At 50.7% G+C, this 14,256-nt stretch overlaps 1 protein-coding gene across 2 annotated transcripts in view; it reads right to left on the bottom strand.

Annotated features, from left to right (window-relative positions):
- Window positions 1-14,256, bottom strand: part of SMARCB1 (SWI/SNF related, matrix associated, actin dependent regulator of chromatin, subfamily b, member 1) — a 37,528-nt gene that overhangs the window by 22,152 nt on the left and 1,120 nt on the right. The window contains exons 2-5 of one of the 2 annotated variants that reach the window (XM_059140791.1): window positions 11,109-11,247; window positions 9,331-9,460; window positions 4,229-4,366; window positions 2,079-2,206 (exon numbers count right to left, since the gene is read on the bottom strand). In XM_059140791.1, the coding sequence (XP_058996774.1) occupies window positions 2,079-2,206; window positions 4,229-4,366; window positions 9,331-9,460; window positions 11,109-11,247 (535 nt within the window). The remainder of the gene's footprint in view (window positions 1-2,078; window positions 2,207-4,228; window positions 4,367-9,330; window positions 9,461-11,108; window positions 11,248-14,256) is intronic. The other variant, XM_059140792.1, reaches the window with a different exon arrangement.

The raw sequence follows: 14,256 nt of genomic DNA, 5'->3' as shown, positions 1-14,256 counted from the left end.
GCTGCTCATCCTGACCACACCAGGAACTGCAGAACCGATCATCCTGTCGCTTTCTGCCCATTTCTAAAGGGCCGAGTGGCATGCCCTCCCCTCACACCGTACGCCTACTGAACTGAGTATATGAACCAGAACACTGGCTTCATTTTGCATCTTCTCATTTCATTTTCTGCCTCATCCAATTTTCCCTAATGACATCTTTTGCATTTGCTTTATTCTTTTGTACCCAGCGTTCCCATGTAAGATGCCTTCTCCCTTCTAAAATAGGGTGGGAGTAGAGATAAATAGTTTGAGCTTTCTACATGTTATTGAAGAAGGATAACATAATACGTGTACGGCGTCTGTTTGAACAGCTACGTTCCTATGCCATGGCCTAAGGCCAGGTTCTATGCTAAATGTTGTAAGAAGAGCAGTGATTTAAAAAACAAACAAACAAACAAACAAAAACAGCTCTCTGACCTCAAGGGGTTGAAACAGGGAGAGAGAAAGATGAATTAACAATGAACTCTAACACACACCAGCAGAGATAAGCCGGGAATGGTGTAACAGAGGCTGTGCAGCACTGGCCATGGCCTAGGGCTCATCAGCTGTCCTGTCCCCATGTTGGAGTATCACCAACGCACCATACCTGCCCTGTCTATGCTCATTACAACCTCCTGGAACCCCTCATCCCAACTCCCACTGGCCATATCCTCTCTCTAGCCCACTAACCCATGGGCCCTGGAGGACAGGCACCTGGCTCTTGGGTCTTGTTCCCAGAGCTGGGCAGAGGCCCTTGGACTCAGGCCTGGCATGTCAAGTGCCAGGAGATGACCACAGGAAGCACCCGGATTCCTCCAGAAAGCTCAAGACAACTGTATATCAACAACTACACACATTGTTCCCTGAGGAAATCCCTCTGGGAGAAAAAACTTGTAAGCAATGATGTTCTCTGCCATGGAAAGGTTTAACAGCAGAGGAGTTTGAGCAAACAGAGGCACTATACTCATCAGAAAATCGTGCACTAATTATGAAGACCAAAGAAACCAGAGAGATACTTATAAGTGAATTAAAATAAAATTATACTTGCACTCTAACTACAAGTCTGTTAAGTATGTTTGCATGTGCAAATGACTGGCAGGGAAACTATTAGCAGGGATGGTGAGATTCTGGACAGTCTCAACTTTCCTTCACTTAAGAATGATACTCATGGGGTGCCTGGGTGGCTCAGTGGGTTAAAGCCTCTGCCTTTGGCTCAGGTCATGATCTTAGGGTCCTAGGATCAAGCCCTGCATTGGGCTCTCTGCTTAGCGGGGAGCCTGCTTCCTCCTCTCTCTCTCTCTCTGCCTGCCTCTCTGCCTACCTGTGATTTCTGTCTGTCAAATAAATAAATAAAATCTTTAAAAAAAATGATACTGACTGGGGTTTTTCATTGTTGTTGTTTGGTTTGGATCTGAAAATAAATAGTCTGTTTATTGCAAACAGTCTGAAAGATTCAGGAAAACAATAAAGAAAAAATAAACACAGATGCAATCCTCCTTCCTCGTTGGGATGAGAACCCAACACTCCGGCAAACATCCCCTATGCTTTCGTCTGCTCCTTTGCATGGAGTCATGCTCAGACTTTGGGAGCCAGGGCAAAGCAGGAACCTGACCCAGGACTTACAAAGCCAAGGATGGGAAGAGGAAGAACAGAGCAAGGGCAGACCTTATGGGGCCCAGCAAGGTATTAGCACACACACAGATATGAAAAACCAGAGGGGTGGACAGGGCTGATGGGAGGTGTATGGATGGCCACGTGGCCAAACTGGTCTAAGCAGCATCAAGGTCATCATCAAGCTCTGTGGATAGAGAGCCTGCATCGTGACTGGCCCCTGACCCGCCCACGCTCAGTGGGAGAGGAAGGAACCCGAAGCTCATGGGTCCAACCCTCAGGTTATGGGGGTGCAGAAGCAGGATTTGAACACAGAGTCCACACCCTCCCCATCTATGCCATGACACTCTGAATGTCATGTTCAGAGTCCAGGATCCCAATGGGCAGTAGGTAAGAAAAAGAACCGTTCCACCACAGTCGGGCCTGGGCTTCGCAGAGCCCAACATTACCATTCATGTTCCAGGTAAAGGCATCTCGCAGCTTTTGCCCGTCGATCTCCATGTCCAGCCGGATGGGGACCAGCACCTCAGGCTGGGATGCGTTCTCATGGATCACAGCTGGGTCATGGTCATCAAAGCTGGAAGTGAAGTGGCAGCAAATTCAGCAAGGGGTGCTGTGGGTCTCCACGCTCAGGACCTCCCTCCCTGCACTACTGGTCACTGTGAACCTGGCCAGAGGGGAAAATCCCATTTCTTACGGCGACTCATTGACTGAGAGCTGAGCTGGCAGAGACGAGTCAGCAGGGGTCCTGCAGCCACAAGGGCACAGCTCACTCTTCAAGGACATATAGGGAAGGGAGAGGGAGTTGTGGCCTTGGGCAGTGAGCTATAACCCTGATGCACCCCAAAGGAAAGCAGATTTAAGCCCCAGGGCAGGCAGAATTTTCACAGAAAACTGTAGGAAAGGAATGATATTTCCAGAAGAAGAACACTTGAGCAAAAGCCAAGGGGCGGGAGCAGTGAGGAGCTGTTGGGGGAGTAAAAGCCAGAGCCCTGGAGGAGGAGTGCAGACTGGAAGGAAGAGGGGGAGCAGCGTGGGGGATGCAGAGAAGCTACAGGCGTCCACAAGTACCCACGATTCTCCACCTCAGGCTACGGAATCCAGCCTCTTCCCTGAGGGAGCCCCAGGAGAACCCAAAGCAAGGCAGCTCTGTGGTCATAACTGTATTTTAGGCAGACAAAAAGGGAACAGACTGCGGTGGATGGGGGAGACAGAAGGGGATGGGGGAGATGCCAGAGGGTAAGGGGACCCTAAGGGAGTCTGTGGAATACAGAGGGCTGAGACCTGTCTCAGGTGGGGCAAAAGTGACAGACAAACAAAGGCCAGACACCAAGGCTCTGGGAAGTACAGATAGGGAAAGGGACAAGAGGGGAAAGCAGTGCTGAGAAAGTGAGGTCAAAGAGCGAAAGGAAGGAAAGGGAAAAATGAAGGAAGAGGGAAAAGGGGTCAGCGATGCAGATGCTGGCAAGGGGTGAACTCTTGGCAGAGGGAACTACAAGGGCAGAAGCTTCTGAGTGGCTCTGAAGGCAGCATGGAGGTTCGTATGTCTGAGGCAGAGTGAAGGCAGCCAGAGAGTGGTAGCCGCTATAAGGACTCCAGTCCTGGCAGACACGTGACAGGGTATCTGGAAGACCTGCAACAGGAGCGGCGCAATCTGCCCTGGGGCGAGGGGGCCCACACCTGAGTGGGGGGCTGGCTGAGGGTGGTCCAATTCTGGACACTTGGAAGGCCGAGAAGGCAGGAATCTGCTGAGACTAGCTCTGGGGCATAAGAGGGCAGAGTTCTGAGGCTTTGGCCTGAGCGCAGGAAGGCTAGGATTGCTATGTCCTGGGTTGGACGGTCTGCAAACAGCGTGTGACAGACACCTGAGGACAGTGTGTAAGGTTGAGGCCGGGCTGCAGAGATGAAAGTGGGAGTGGATACTTAAAAAAATGCCTCCCAAAAGACATCTAGTCCTAATCTCTAGAACCTGTGATCATTATATGGCAAAACGGGGGAGAGGGGACTTTGCAGATTTAATTAGCTTAAGAGAAGAAGATTCTGCAAGTGACCCTGATGCACCTCACAAGCATCCTTTTAAGATGAGGAGGCCCTGTGACCCACTGGGGCACATACTGGTGATGCAACCACAAGCCACCAGGGGCCAAAACAGGCAGGAACTGCTTCTCCCGAGAGCCTCCAGAGGGAGTAGGGTCCAGCCAACACCTTGATTTTGCTGCACTGAAACTCCTGCCCCTAAACTGTGAGAAATACACGTGCGTTGTTTTAAGCCACCCAGCTTGTGGTGATCTGCTCCGGTGGCCGCAGGGAACAAACCAGAGGCTTCTCCGTGGAATGGCGTCTGAAACCACAAGGGAAGATCCAAGGGCTGCACCTTCAGGAGCACCACTGGAGGTGCTGGAGACAGGAGAGAGCAGCGAGACTAAAGCAGGCAGAGCCTTGGAGCAGCAGCAAGCGTGACACTGGCTGTCCTCGAAGCCGAGGGGGACAAGTTTCAAGAAGGCAGCATAGCAATTTAGGGACCACAAGGTCAAAGCAGAGGGAAGAGGCTAAAACTGAGGTGGAATCCATGGCGGGGAAGGGTTTGAGGCATGCTCACCACAGAGGGAAGGTTCTCTTCTTGTCCCGGCCCATGCGGTTCCTGTTGATGGTCGTGGAGCAGGGCACAGCGTCCAGATGGTGGGAGCTGTTGGGCAAGGTGGGCACCCACTGACTGTTCCTCTTGGCTTTCTGTTCCCTGGGGAGATGCAAGAAACACCCCTGCTCAGTCTAGGAGCCCATTACTGGCCATCAGGCTTCAAGTCACGGTCAGTGGACACCTACTGCACCCCTGCTGGGCTCCAGGACCCTGTGGGAGCCCCTAAGCACCCCAAATTCTGCACATGTCTACTCCTCAGGCTCCAACTGGCACCAATTCAGAGGCACCCGGGCTAGACGAAGGGTGCAGGGACCCCAAACAGCAGAGCAGCGCCCAGACCAGTGCCCGAGTCGCAGTGTAACACGGTACCTGCCAGGCAGGACTCCTGGGAAGCACTGTCCCCTCTGGAGGGAAGGTCTATGAGGTGGCAGCTTCCAGGAGAAAAGACCTTGGAGGGGAGCCTTGTGCACTGAGTTGGGGCTCACTGGGAGTCAGGATAGGGGAGTAACTGGAATGCGGAGGGCATGTCCAGAAGTGCACAAGTGGCGGGAGAGAGGAAACTTAGGCTGTGGGCTTGGCAGGGCTGGACAGGTGGGACATGGAGACAGTCCTGATCCCAGGGGCCGGCATGCTCTCAAGGACAGCTAGGAGTCCCCGAGGAGTCGGAAGGGAGGAGAGACAAGATCAGGCTGTTCTTTTAGATACACAGGCCAGCTTGAGATGGACAAGGCAACACTTCTGGCTTCTAGGTTTCCAGACCAGCAGGGCGGATGAGAAGCTGTGTTAGTAAAAACTTTCTAGAAAGTGAGGCTCCAAGTAATTTAAGTGACCTACCATAAAGGACTCACTCCTCTCTACAAATTACAGGCTTCTCTTACTACTAGGAAAATACCAGAAGGCTATTTTAAGTCGAGGCTCCAGGGCTGGGTTAGTCTGAAAGGCAAGTACTTTCCCACCGTGCCCTGTGCATGACTTTTTCATCCTCAAGGCCACCTTCCCTAGTGAGTCTGAGCAACGTGAAGGCAGAGACTGTGTGTCATTTGCTTTTATATCCCCAATGGCCACACTGCGTCTCCTTCAATGACTGTGTGCTACAGTTCTGAGAACGGGACAGCAACTGCTCGATTCCCCTCCCCTCGGTGTCCTCACAGGAGGGGCAGGGAGACGCTGCTGGCAGCCCTTCTTTCCATGGGATGGTGGAGGGAGAAGCAGTGGCCATGACCTGCAGGGCCGCAGGCCCTTCGACTCTTTCCTTTTCTAAAGCTGGGGCCACTTGCACCTTCAATGCGGCCACTGCAGAGCGCCCCTTTTCTGAGGGTGGGGGCAGGGAGAGATGTAGAGTACCAAACTCCTGGCTGGGACTCTTATCAAGTCTCCCATACCCACATCTTACTCTGATCTGATGACCTGCCTTACCACATACAAGAGGCCTGAGCAAAGGAGAAATGTGCAACTAATTTGGGCAGAGCTTATAGCTAGGACAGCAAGACTGGGGTCCCCTACCACAGTACCTATGGGCCAGTGGTTTTGAATCCTGGCTGCACAGATTCACATAAGGGTTCAAAACTGGGGTGCCTGGGTGGCCCAGTCGTTAGGCGTATGCCTTCGGTTCAGGTCAGGATCCCCAGGTCCTGGGACTGAGTCCCACATCGGGCTCCCTGCTCTGCAGGAAGCCTGCTTCTCCCTCTCCCACTCCCCCTGCTTGTGTTCCCTCTCTTGCTGTCTCTCTCTCTCTGTCAAATAAATAAATAAAATCTTAAAAAAAAAGTGCAAAATTTCTGGTAGGAAATCTCCGAGCCCCACCTGTATCAAGGGACTCTAATCTCTGAAGAGGGCCCAGGAATACAAGTTCTTTACAACTTCCCTGGGCGATGCTGGTGCAGCTGGCCCTATATTTGGGAACAGGTCAAAAACACCACTTTTTTCCCGAGCCTCTCAGACCTGGCATTGTGGTTCCTCCTTCACCAGAAAAATCCTGCCTTATCTCAGTAGAGATCCCATTCGTTCCCAGGCCTGGGTCGCTCTGCCATGCCCCTCTGTCAGGTAGCTGTCTCAAGGAGCATGCAAATCCTGTCCCAGACACAGGGAGTAAGCCAGACACAGAATCCAAGAATCTGGCTCAAGGGATTCAACCTTTCTTCTGCAACACGTAGGTCTGCCCAAGAGGGGACATTCAGCCTCAGCCCGACCCATCCAGTGACAAGGAGGGAAGGCCCCAGTCTTCCTATGGAGGTGACTGGGTAGTGGGCACTTCCTGAGCACAGAGCACAAGGAAACCAGCTTCATTCAACTTCTACCCCCAACACTCCCAGCAGTTTTGTTTTGTTTTGTTTTGAAGTAGGCCATGCCCAGTGTGGAGCCCAATGCGGGGATGGAACTCCTGACCCTGAGAGCTAGACCTGAGCTGAGATCAACAGTCACCCACTTAACCGACTAAGCCACCCAGGAGCCCCCCCTCCCAGTAGTTTTGGGCTCTGGGGTAACTGCAGTACTCTATTCCCTCAGCTGTTCCTCATATGACATGATCATCAAGAAGTGTTTACTGCCCCATAAAAGGTTCCTGGCTGACATGTGAGGACTTGAAAGCCCCAGCCATATGTACATAATTTCCTTCTGCCACTTCCCTAGGAAAGTCTAGCCATCCTTATGCTCTTACCACATCCCCAGAGGGAAAGAGGAATCTGCAGAGCACACATGCAACATTGGCCAAGTGGGATGTGTGTCACCTTTGGGTGGGGGTAGGGGTGAGGGGGGGAGGATTAGAAAAAACGACCCAATGGAAAAGTTGAAAGAAAATCTGGAAAGAAAGGATTTTTCCATAACCGCATCACTCAAAACAATAACCCTTCCCACCCCCTCTTGGTGCCCCCAGGGGTTTTGTGCATCTAAATGCACGTGTTCTTGAGAACTGAGAGGGTAAAAGAGGTATTCTGCACAGTTCATGCACACGAAGCCATGTTTCTGGTTGCCGCAGAATCTATTTAATTATGACCTAAACAGTCACCAATATCCCAGTCTATCTGGTTTGAGGATAGTCTGCCCTGGTCTATGTCCTAGGATGTCACACCCAAGCCTACTCAGCTGGCCGCACCTTTTCTCGCTAGGCCTCTCCCTAAGGCTGGACGCCCAAGGGGCTCCATATCGTCCGTTACTACTCCTGATGCTACCAAGTGCCTCTGGTGCATATTATGGTCTCTGCTGGTGGTGGCGGTCTTTTAAATTATTTGTCTGGGACACACTCCCAGCGGTGACATTAATGGGCCAGAGAATGAAAACAGGTTTGGTGTCATCACCATGGCCTTGTACAAAGCCTCTGCAGGGTGCCTGAGTGTGTGAGCTCTAGCCTACCTTCCCTGGTTCTTTATGTAGCTAGTTGTTTATTTGTTTTACTCCGAATTCTAAACACTACACAGGGACAAACATCGTCTCCTCTATTTGTTTACTCCTTGTGTTTCGGGGGGGGGGGGGCATTCTTTACCTATTTAGATACTGGAGTATCCAGGTTTCTCTTATAAACCTGAATGAATAAATACCAAATAAAATTACCTATGGGGGCACCTGGATGGCTCAGTGGGTTAAGCCTCTGCCTTCAGCTCAGGTCATGATCCCAGGGACCCGGGGTCAAGTCCTGTATTAGGCTTTCTGCTCGGTGGAGAGCCTGCTTCCCCTTCTGTCTCTGCCTGCCTCTCTGCCTACCTATAATCTCGTCTGTCAAATAAATAAATTTAAAAAAAAAAAAAAAAAAAAGCCTACCTATGAAAATGAAAAACAAGATAAAAAATTAGAAAGTAAATCTGAACGAACAGACTCTATGATGTAACCACCACCCAATTACTTACCTAATCCTTACTGTAAATACTGTAAACACACAAAGGTTATGAACTCATACATTAAAATCTATCAACCATGGGCGTCTGGGTTGCTCCGTCAGTTAAGCATCCAGCAGTTGATTTCCGCTCAGGTCATGATCGCAGGGTCATGGGCTCAAGCCCCCCAGCACTCAGTGCAGAGTCTGCTTGAGATTCTCTCCCTCCCTCTCCCTTCCAACCCCAAGGCTTGTATGTATGCGCACTCTGTCTCTCTAAAAGAATAAATAAATCTTAAAATCTATTGTTCGTTTCTTTTGTGAATTTATCTGGGCCACTCATTTTTTCAAACAGATTAGTCCCAGTTTGAAAGCATTCCTGGGCGCCTGGGTGGCTCAGTGGGTTAAGCCGCTGCCTTCAGCTCAGGTCATGATCTCAGAGTCCTGGGATCGAGTCCCGCATCGGGCTCTCTGCTCAGCAGAGAGCCTGCTTCCCTCTCTCTCTGCCTGCCTCTCCATCTACTTGTGATTTCTCTCTGTCAAATAAATAAATAAAATGTTTAAAAAAAAAAAAAAAAAGAAAGCATTCCTAATGGCCTTCCAGAAGCCAAGACTTGGCCTATGTTTCTCAGAAATTCCACAGACACAGAAGAAACTTGGAAACCTGGCGAAGACAATTTGTTAGCATAGTGGGTAAAGTGTTGCCAAGTATTTTGGTTCAGCAGTGCTTGGGTGGAGCAATGCATGCAGCTTCTCACTCATGGTTTCAGCTCAGGTTGTGATCTCAGGTTCTGAGATGGAGCCCTGCCTCTGGCTCCAGACTCAGCAGGGAGTCTGCTTAAAAAACTCTCTCAGGGCACCTGGGTGGCTCAGTGGGTTAAGCCGCTGCCTTTGGCTCAGATCATGATCTCAGGGTCCTGGGATTGAGTCCTGCATCGGGCTCTCTGCTCAGCAGGGAGCCTGCTTCCCTCTCTCTCTCTCTCTGCCTGCCTCTCTGTCTACTGTGATCTCTCTCTGTCAAATAAATAAATAAAATCTTTAAAAAAAAAAAAAAGACTCTCTCTCCTCCTCCCTCTGCCCCACCCCACACCCTGGATGTGCGAGTGCACACTTGTGCCTTCACTCTTTCTCCCACTCTCAAATAAATACATCTTTGAAAAATATTTCAGCTCAGCTGAATCATAGTCACTTCTGGAGTAGGAGAAAAATACCTGTGGGTGTTGCCCCAAGAGCATGCCCTGGCCGGGGGGTGCACTACCTGAGGTAGGTGGGGGGCTCCGTGCTGATGGACACTGCCTTGTACTTCTCGTCATTGCCGTCAAGAATCTCTTCCACCTCTGAGGCTTTTAACAGCGTCACGCTGGTGGCCAGGGTCGTGTAGCCATGATCTGTAAGCAGAGACGCGGCTGCGGTCACCCTGCTGGTGGGATAGCGGGGAGCAGCAGCCAATTGATGCGGCACATCAAGGTCCTCACATGCACGAGGAGGGACAAGCAGGTGTCACCCTTACTACTGCTAAATGTTGGCCTCTTCCAAAAGGGCGATCTGGATGGAGTGCTTTGGGGATCCTACCGAGTCAACACTCCCAGAGGACTGACTCGCACTGATTTGTGCCAGGAGCACTGGCACAGAGGAAGCACACAGGGCAGCAGCAGCTACAGCGTAGCACAGCCAACCAGTTCTCTCTGGGCAGGGAAGGGAGGCTCCAGAGTAATACCACCAGTGGGAAGAGGTCTGACACCACAGCAATCCACGACACGAAGCAAAGTGGAGAGATGGAATGAAAGATGAGAAATACTTTTCTTTTAAGACAAGAGCCCAGAGAGTTAGAAAGAGCTGCTTCACACCAAACATGAATGCCCGGCCCCGTGCCAGTCAGTGCGTGCCGTCTGGGAAGCAGGACAGAAGCTAGGCAACTCGACCCAGAGCTCTTCGCGGAACCTCAGTCAAGAGATGCTAGCTGTCTGCGCATCCCAACTGGCTTCTCCTGGAGAAACAAATCAGTTATGGGGAAGGTGTCTCCGAAGCAAAAGGCAGAAGAGTCACTGAGACTTTTCACTTGAGGCTTGCCAGGGTGAACGCAAAGCTAGGAACTCACTGCGTTAGTGACTGGTGCTCCACTGGGGGGCAGGGGGCAGACGGAGGACAAAAAGGAGACTTTTTTAAAGCAAGTGAGTGGCAGTGTTATAGCAGCAGATAAAAAAAAGCAGCTCCGGCTCCTGCATTAAAAGAACCACTACTTTGCCCACAGTGGACAAGACCACAGCAGCACCTACAGACACAGGGCAGACAGACAAGCACGCACGTGCACGGACACACGCACGCACACACGCACGCATGCACGGCTTAAGGCGGAGTCTTAACCCAGGCCCGGGGCAGCTCTGTGTAAGGCGTCACTGCCAAGTTCACGTTGCGCCGCATCCAAACTGGAAGGTACAGCGAGATTCTCCCGCCAGAGCCCTCTGAGCATCTACAGAGCACCTTCTGGCCCTGTGCAGAGCTGCCACTGCCAAGGCCCACCCGTGTCTCGAGTGTCGGGCAGCTCAGCCAGCAGGTCCCAGGCACACCTCAGGCACACCAAGCAGGGACATGCACGAGAGCACTAGCACGCCAGCTGCCAGGATGAGGTGCTACGGGATGGATGTGCTCTGGGAAGCGAAGCAGTGAAAGCCCCAGAGGGGAGTGGGAGCTGGGGCCACCACCCGCCACTCGGGCTGCATGAAGGGTGACGATGGCGACACGCCCACGGCAGATGGCAGAGCATCACAGCATTCCTAAAACGTTTTGAGACCAACATGTCTTCACAGCACCCACTTGAGTCCCGGCCCCGCTGCCCTCACGCCCCCACAGGCCCTGCTAAAAATACCTGACGGGGACCGCTGGCTGTCTCGCCTGAGCTGTGTGGCGAGCCCCGGGGCAACCCTGCCCCGCTAAGGTCAGGGCTGCAGTGAAGACACTCTGGAGTGAAAACGTTTTATCTTCATGACATAAGCGAGTGGTTTTGAAACAGGTTTACAAACCCTCGTGAAGACGCACCCTTAGTGTTAGGTTTTGTTTTTTTACCATGTGACGATGCAACTATTTTCTTCCTCTCTTCCACAGTGGCTAGTCGCCTCCAGAGCGAGGGGTATCTCTTGTACAGAGAACCTCGGAACATACGGAGGTAGTTTCCCACCTATGAGTAAAGCAAGAAGGCTCATTATGAGGGTCACACCTCAATGCAGAAAGAGAGGGTCGTGGTGCAGAGGCTCTGTCCGGCTGAGTGACAAATTGAACATGAGTTACCCTCCGGGCCCCAGGCTTTCCGCAGCCTTAAAAACACATTCTGCTGACATCGAGGGTTCAACAGCAGTGCACATCTGGCCCCCATCTGCCCCTCATGGCAGGGGCCACATCTGCCTCCTGAAGACAGGACCACGTTCTGAAAGGCCTGACAGGACGCTTCTGATGCAGGCTCCCAGAGCTCACTGAGGAGTTCATGGGGATTTTGATTTTAGACTGAGGATCCTGGGCCCTTTCCAGAAATGTAAGGCCTCTTTGACTTTCTTTTATCCTAAGAACAAGACTTTGATATTTTTACGATCTAATAAACACCAAAAAGGTCTTTTAATTTTAGACAGATGCAGGATAATTTCCCCACAGCCCCTGTTGCTTTGTTTAGTAACAAAACTCAAACCAGGGACACCAAAGGAATTTTCCGAAGAGTTTAAAAAGCACTTACTGGCAATCACCAGATTGCTATATAAATCATTACTACCCCAAACAACTGCTTCAGCTTGTCTGCCCCAGATAGTCAAAGTATGACTTCCTTAATGAAATGAAATCTAGTCTCCAAGTTTTCATCAAGAAACTCAATTATTTCACTGACAGTGCAAAAATGACTGCTTGGGTCCCCTAGCAGGGGACAGTCAGTAGATCGAGTGCCATGTGTGGCTCCACCAGTGGTGAGAAGCCCAGCCCTTTCCTGGGTCTCCTCACTCATCTGTCAAACAGGCAGCAACTCTGAACTTTGCCCCACGGAGCGCCATTTCTATTATTTTTTCCATTTACCTACCTGCACGATATATTTGTTAAATTAAAATGGGTTTCTCCCATTTTCACAAATCAAAGATTGTTACGATTGACAACCAGGGCTGCGGAACAGCCTGATAAAGGAGTGGCCACAGGCAGTCAGTCGCTCATGCTTCATACAGAAGGCACAGACCCCTCTCTGCATTATTTGGCTGAGTATCATTACTATTCAGGGGCAAACAGATAGTTTCCACTAGGTTTTTGGAAAGAAATTGACAACAATGCCCTCCACTATTACTCTGCGGGTCCTGTAGGGCTCCAGAACACTTACATCCTCCCCAAGACCCCTTTGGAACTTGGGAGACTAGGCTTTGCCTTCCTGGCTTTCCCCTACACCAGCCTTCACCCTCTCTGGAGGGTGAAACATAAAATGAAGGTTGGGGCACACAGGTGGCACAGTCAGTTAAGCGCCTGACTCCTGGTTTTGGCTCAGATCAGGATCTCAGAAGTGTGAGATGGAGCCTTGAGTCAGGCTCTGTGCTGAGCAGGGAGTCGGCTTGAGATTCTCTCTTCTTCTCTCTCTGCCCCTCCCACTTCGTTCGTGCTCTCTTTCTCTCTCAAATAAGTAAATAAGTCTTAAAAAATAATAATAATAAATAAGGAGCACCTGGGTGGCTCAGTCAGTTAAGCGTTTGTCTTCAGCTAAGGTCATGATCCCTTGATCCCTGGGATCAAGCCCCGCATGGGGCACGCTGCTCAGTGGGAAGCCTGCTTCTCCCTCTCCTGCTCCCCCTGCTTGTGTTTCTTCTCTCGCTGTGTCTCCCTCTGCCAAATAAATAAATAAATAAGTAATCTTAAATAAAATAAAATAAGAAGGTGTGAACCTGGGGACTTCTTAGGGTCCCGTCAGCTCTGTTACTCTGGCTTGGCGAACACAGCTGCCTGAAGATGGCAGGAAAACAATGACACATAGGCTTGCTGCAACTGCAGTTGCCTCCCAGGCAATCCCAGTGGTGTTGCTATGGCCAACGCAACCCTTCCAAGGGGAAGGGGCTCAGAGCCCATCTACCCAATGTTGTCACAGGTTATCAATAGTCAGCTTCCTGATCTAACATCCTTCCCAGACCTCCAGAGGTCTGACAACTGTTAGCCTGGCCCAAGAAAGCAGACGGCTCTCCCCTCTCCCATCTAGGTTTCTACAGACTGGGTCTAAAGACAATTCTCACTCAACAGGGCTGCAAGAGAAGACTACAATTAGCCTTCGAGACACCAAGAGGTGTTATGGGAAAGATCTTAGAGACACTGAGTCTAAGCATCTCTCACACACGAGAAAAGTGAGGAGGCAGAGCAGAGCTGGAACCAGACCTCCGCCTTCCCATCTCTCAATATACTCCACCTAATAAATGAAAGCTTGCTTTTCAAAAGTAGCATCCAGGGGCGCCTGGGTGGCTCAGTGGGTTAAAGCCTCTGCTTTCGGCTCAGGTCATGATCCCAGAGTCCTGGGATCGAGCCCCACATCGGGCTCTCTGCTCAGCGGGGAGCCTGCTTCCTCCTCTCTCTCTCTGCCAGCCTCTCTGCCTATCTGTGATCTCTATCTGTCAAATAAATAAATAAAGTCTTTAAAAAAAAAAAAAAGTATCCACCCAGAGTCAAGGCCAAACTGAGTGCTTTTTCCTGCCCATTAGATCAGGTATGGGCTTCTTTAAACAATGTATCCAGTACCATAGAGAAAACTCCTTAAATGCCCTGTATCCTGCATTTGGGCACTTCCTACAGGTCACTGAGAACCATTCTGAGCTGTGGCACACGGACAGGCATGGACTTCGCTTCCCCACTATGTCTGAAGAGCAGCACTGATGTGAAAACGTGAAAAGTTGATGGATAAATCCTGCCCTTTTGTTTTATAAAAGTTGGTGAAAAATGGACTCTAAAGTCCTGATGCTACTGACAACACTGGTCTCCTAACCCGATACAACTAAAACAAGCCAGAAAACACAGGGTGTCCTCAAAGCCTCAGTGTGACCATCATGAGGCTCCATTCATGCATGCTATGTTCAATCATAAAGACTTAAATCCCCCATTATTTTAAAAAACGGGAAGGAAATGCTGGCATATGATACTGAACACTGCCACAAGGAGCAACAACCCAGGGCATCTTGTAACTGTTTTAGTT

The sequence above is a fragment of the Mustela lutreola genome, chromosome 11 (assembly GCF_030435805.1).
Source record: "Mustela lutreola isolate mMusLut2 chromosome 11, mMusLut2.pri, whole genome shotgun sequence".
Classification (NCBI taxonomy): Eukaryota; Metazoa; Chordata; class Mammalia; order Carnivora; family Mustelidae; genus Mustela; species Mustela lutreola.
Note: the sequence above shows the minus strand (reverse complement) of the source record. Positions and strands in the feature narration are given on the sequence as shown.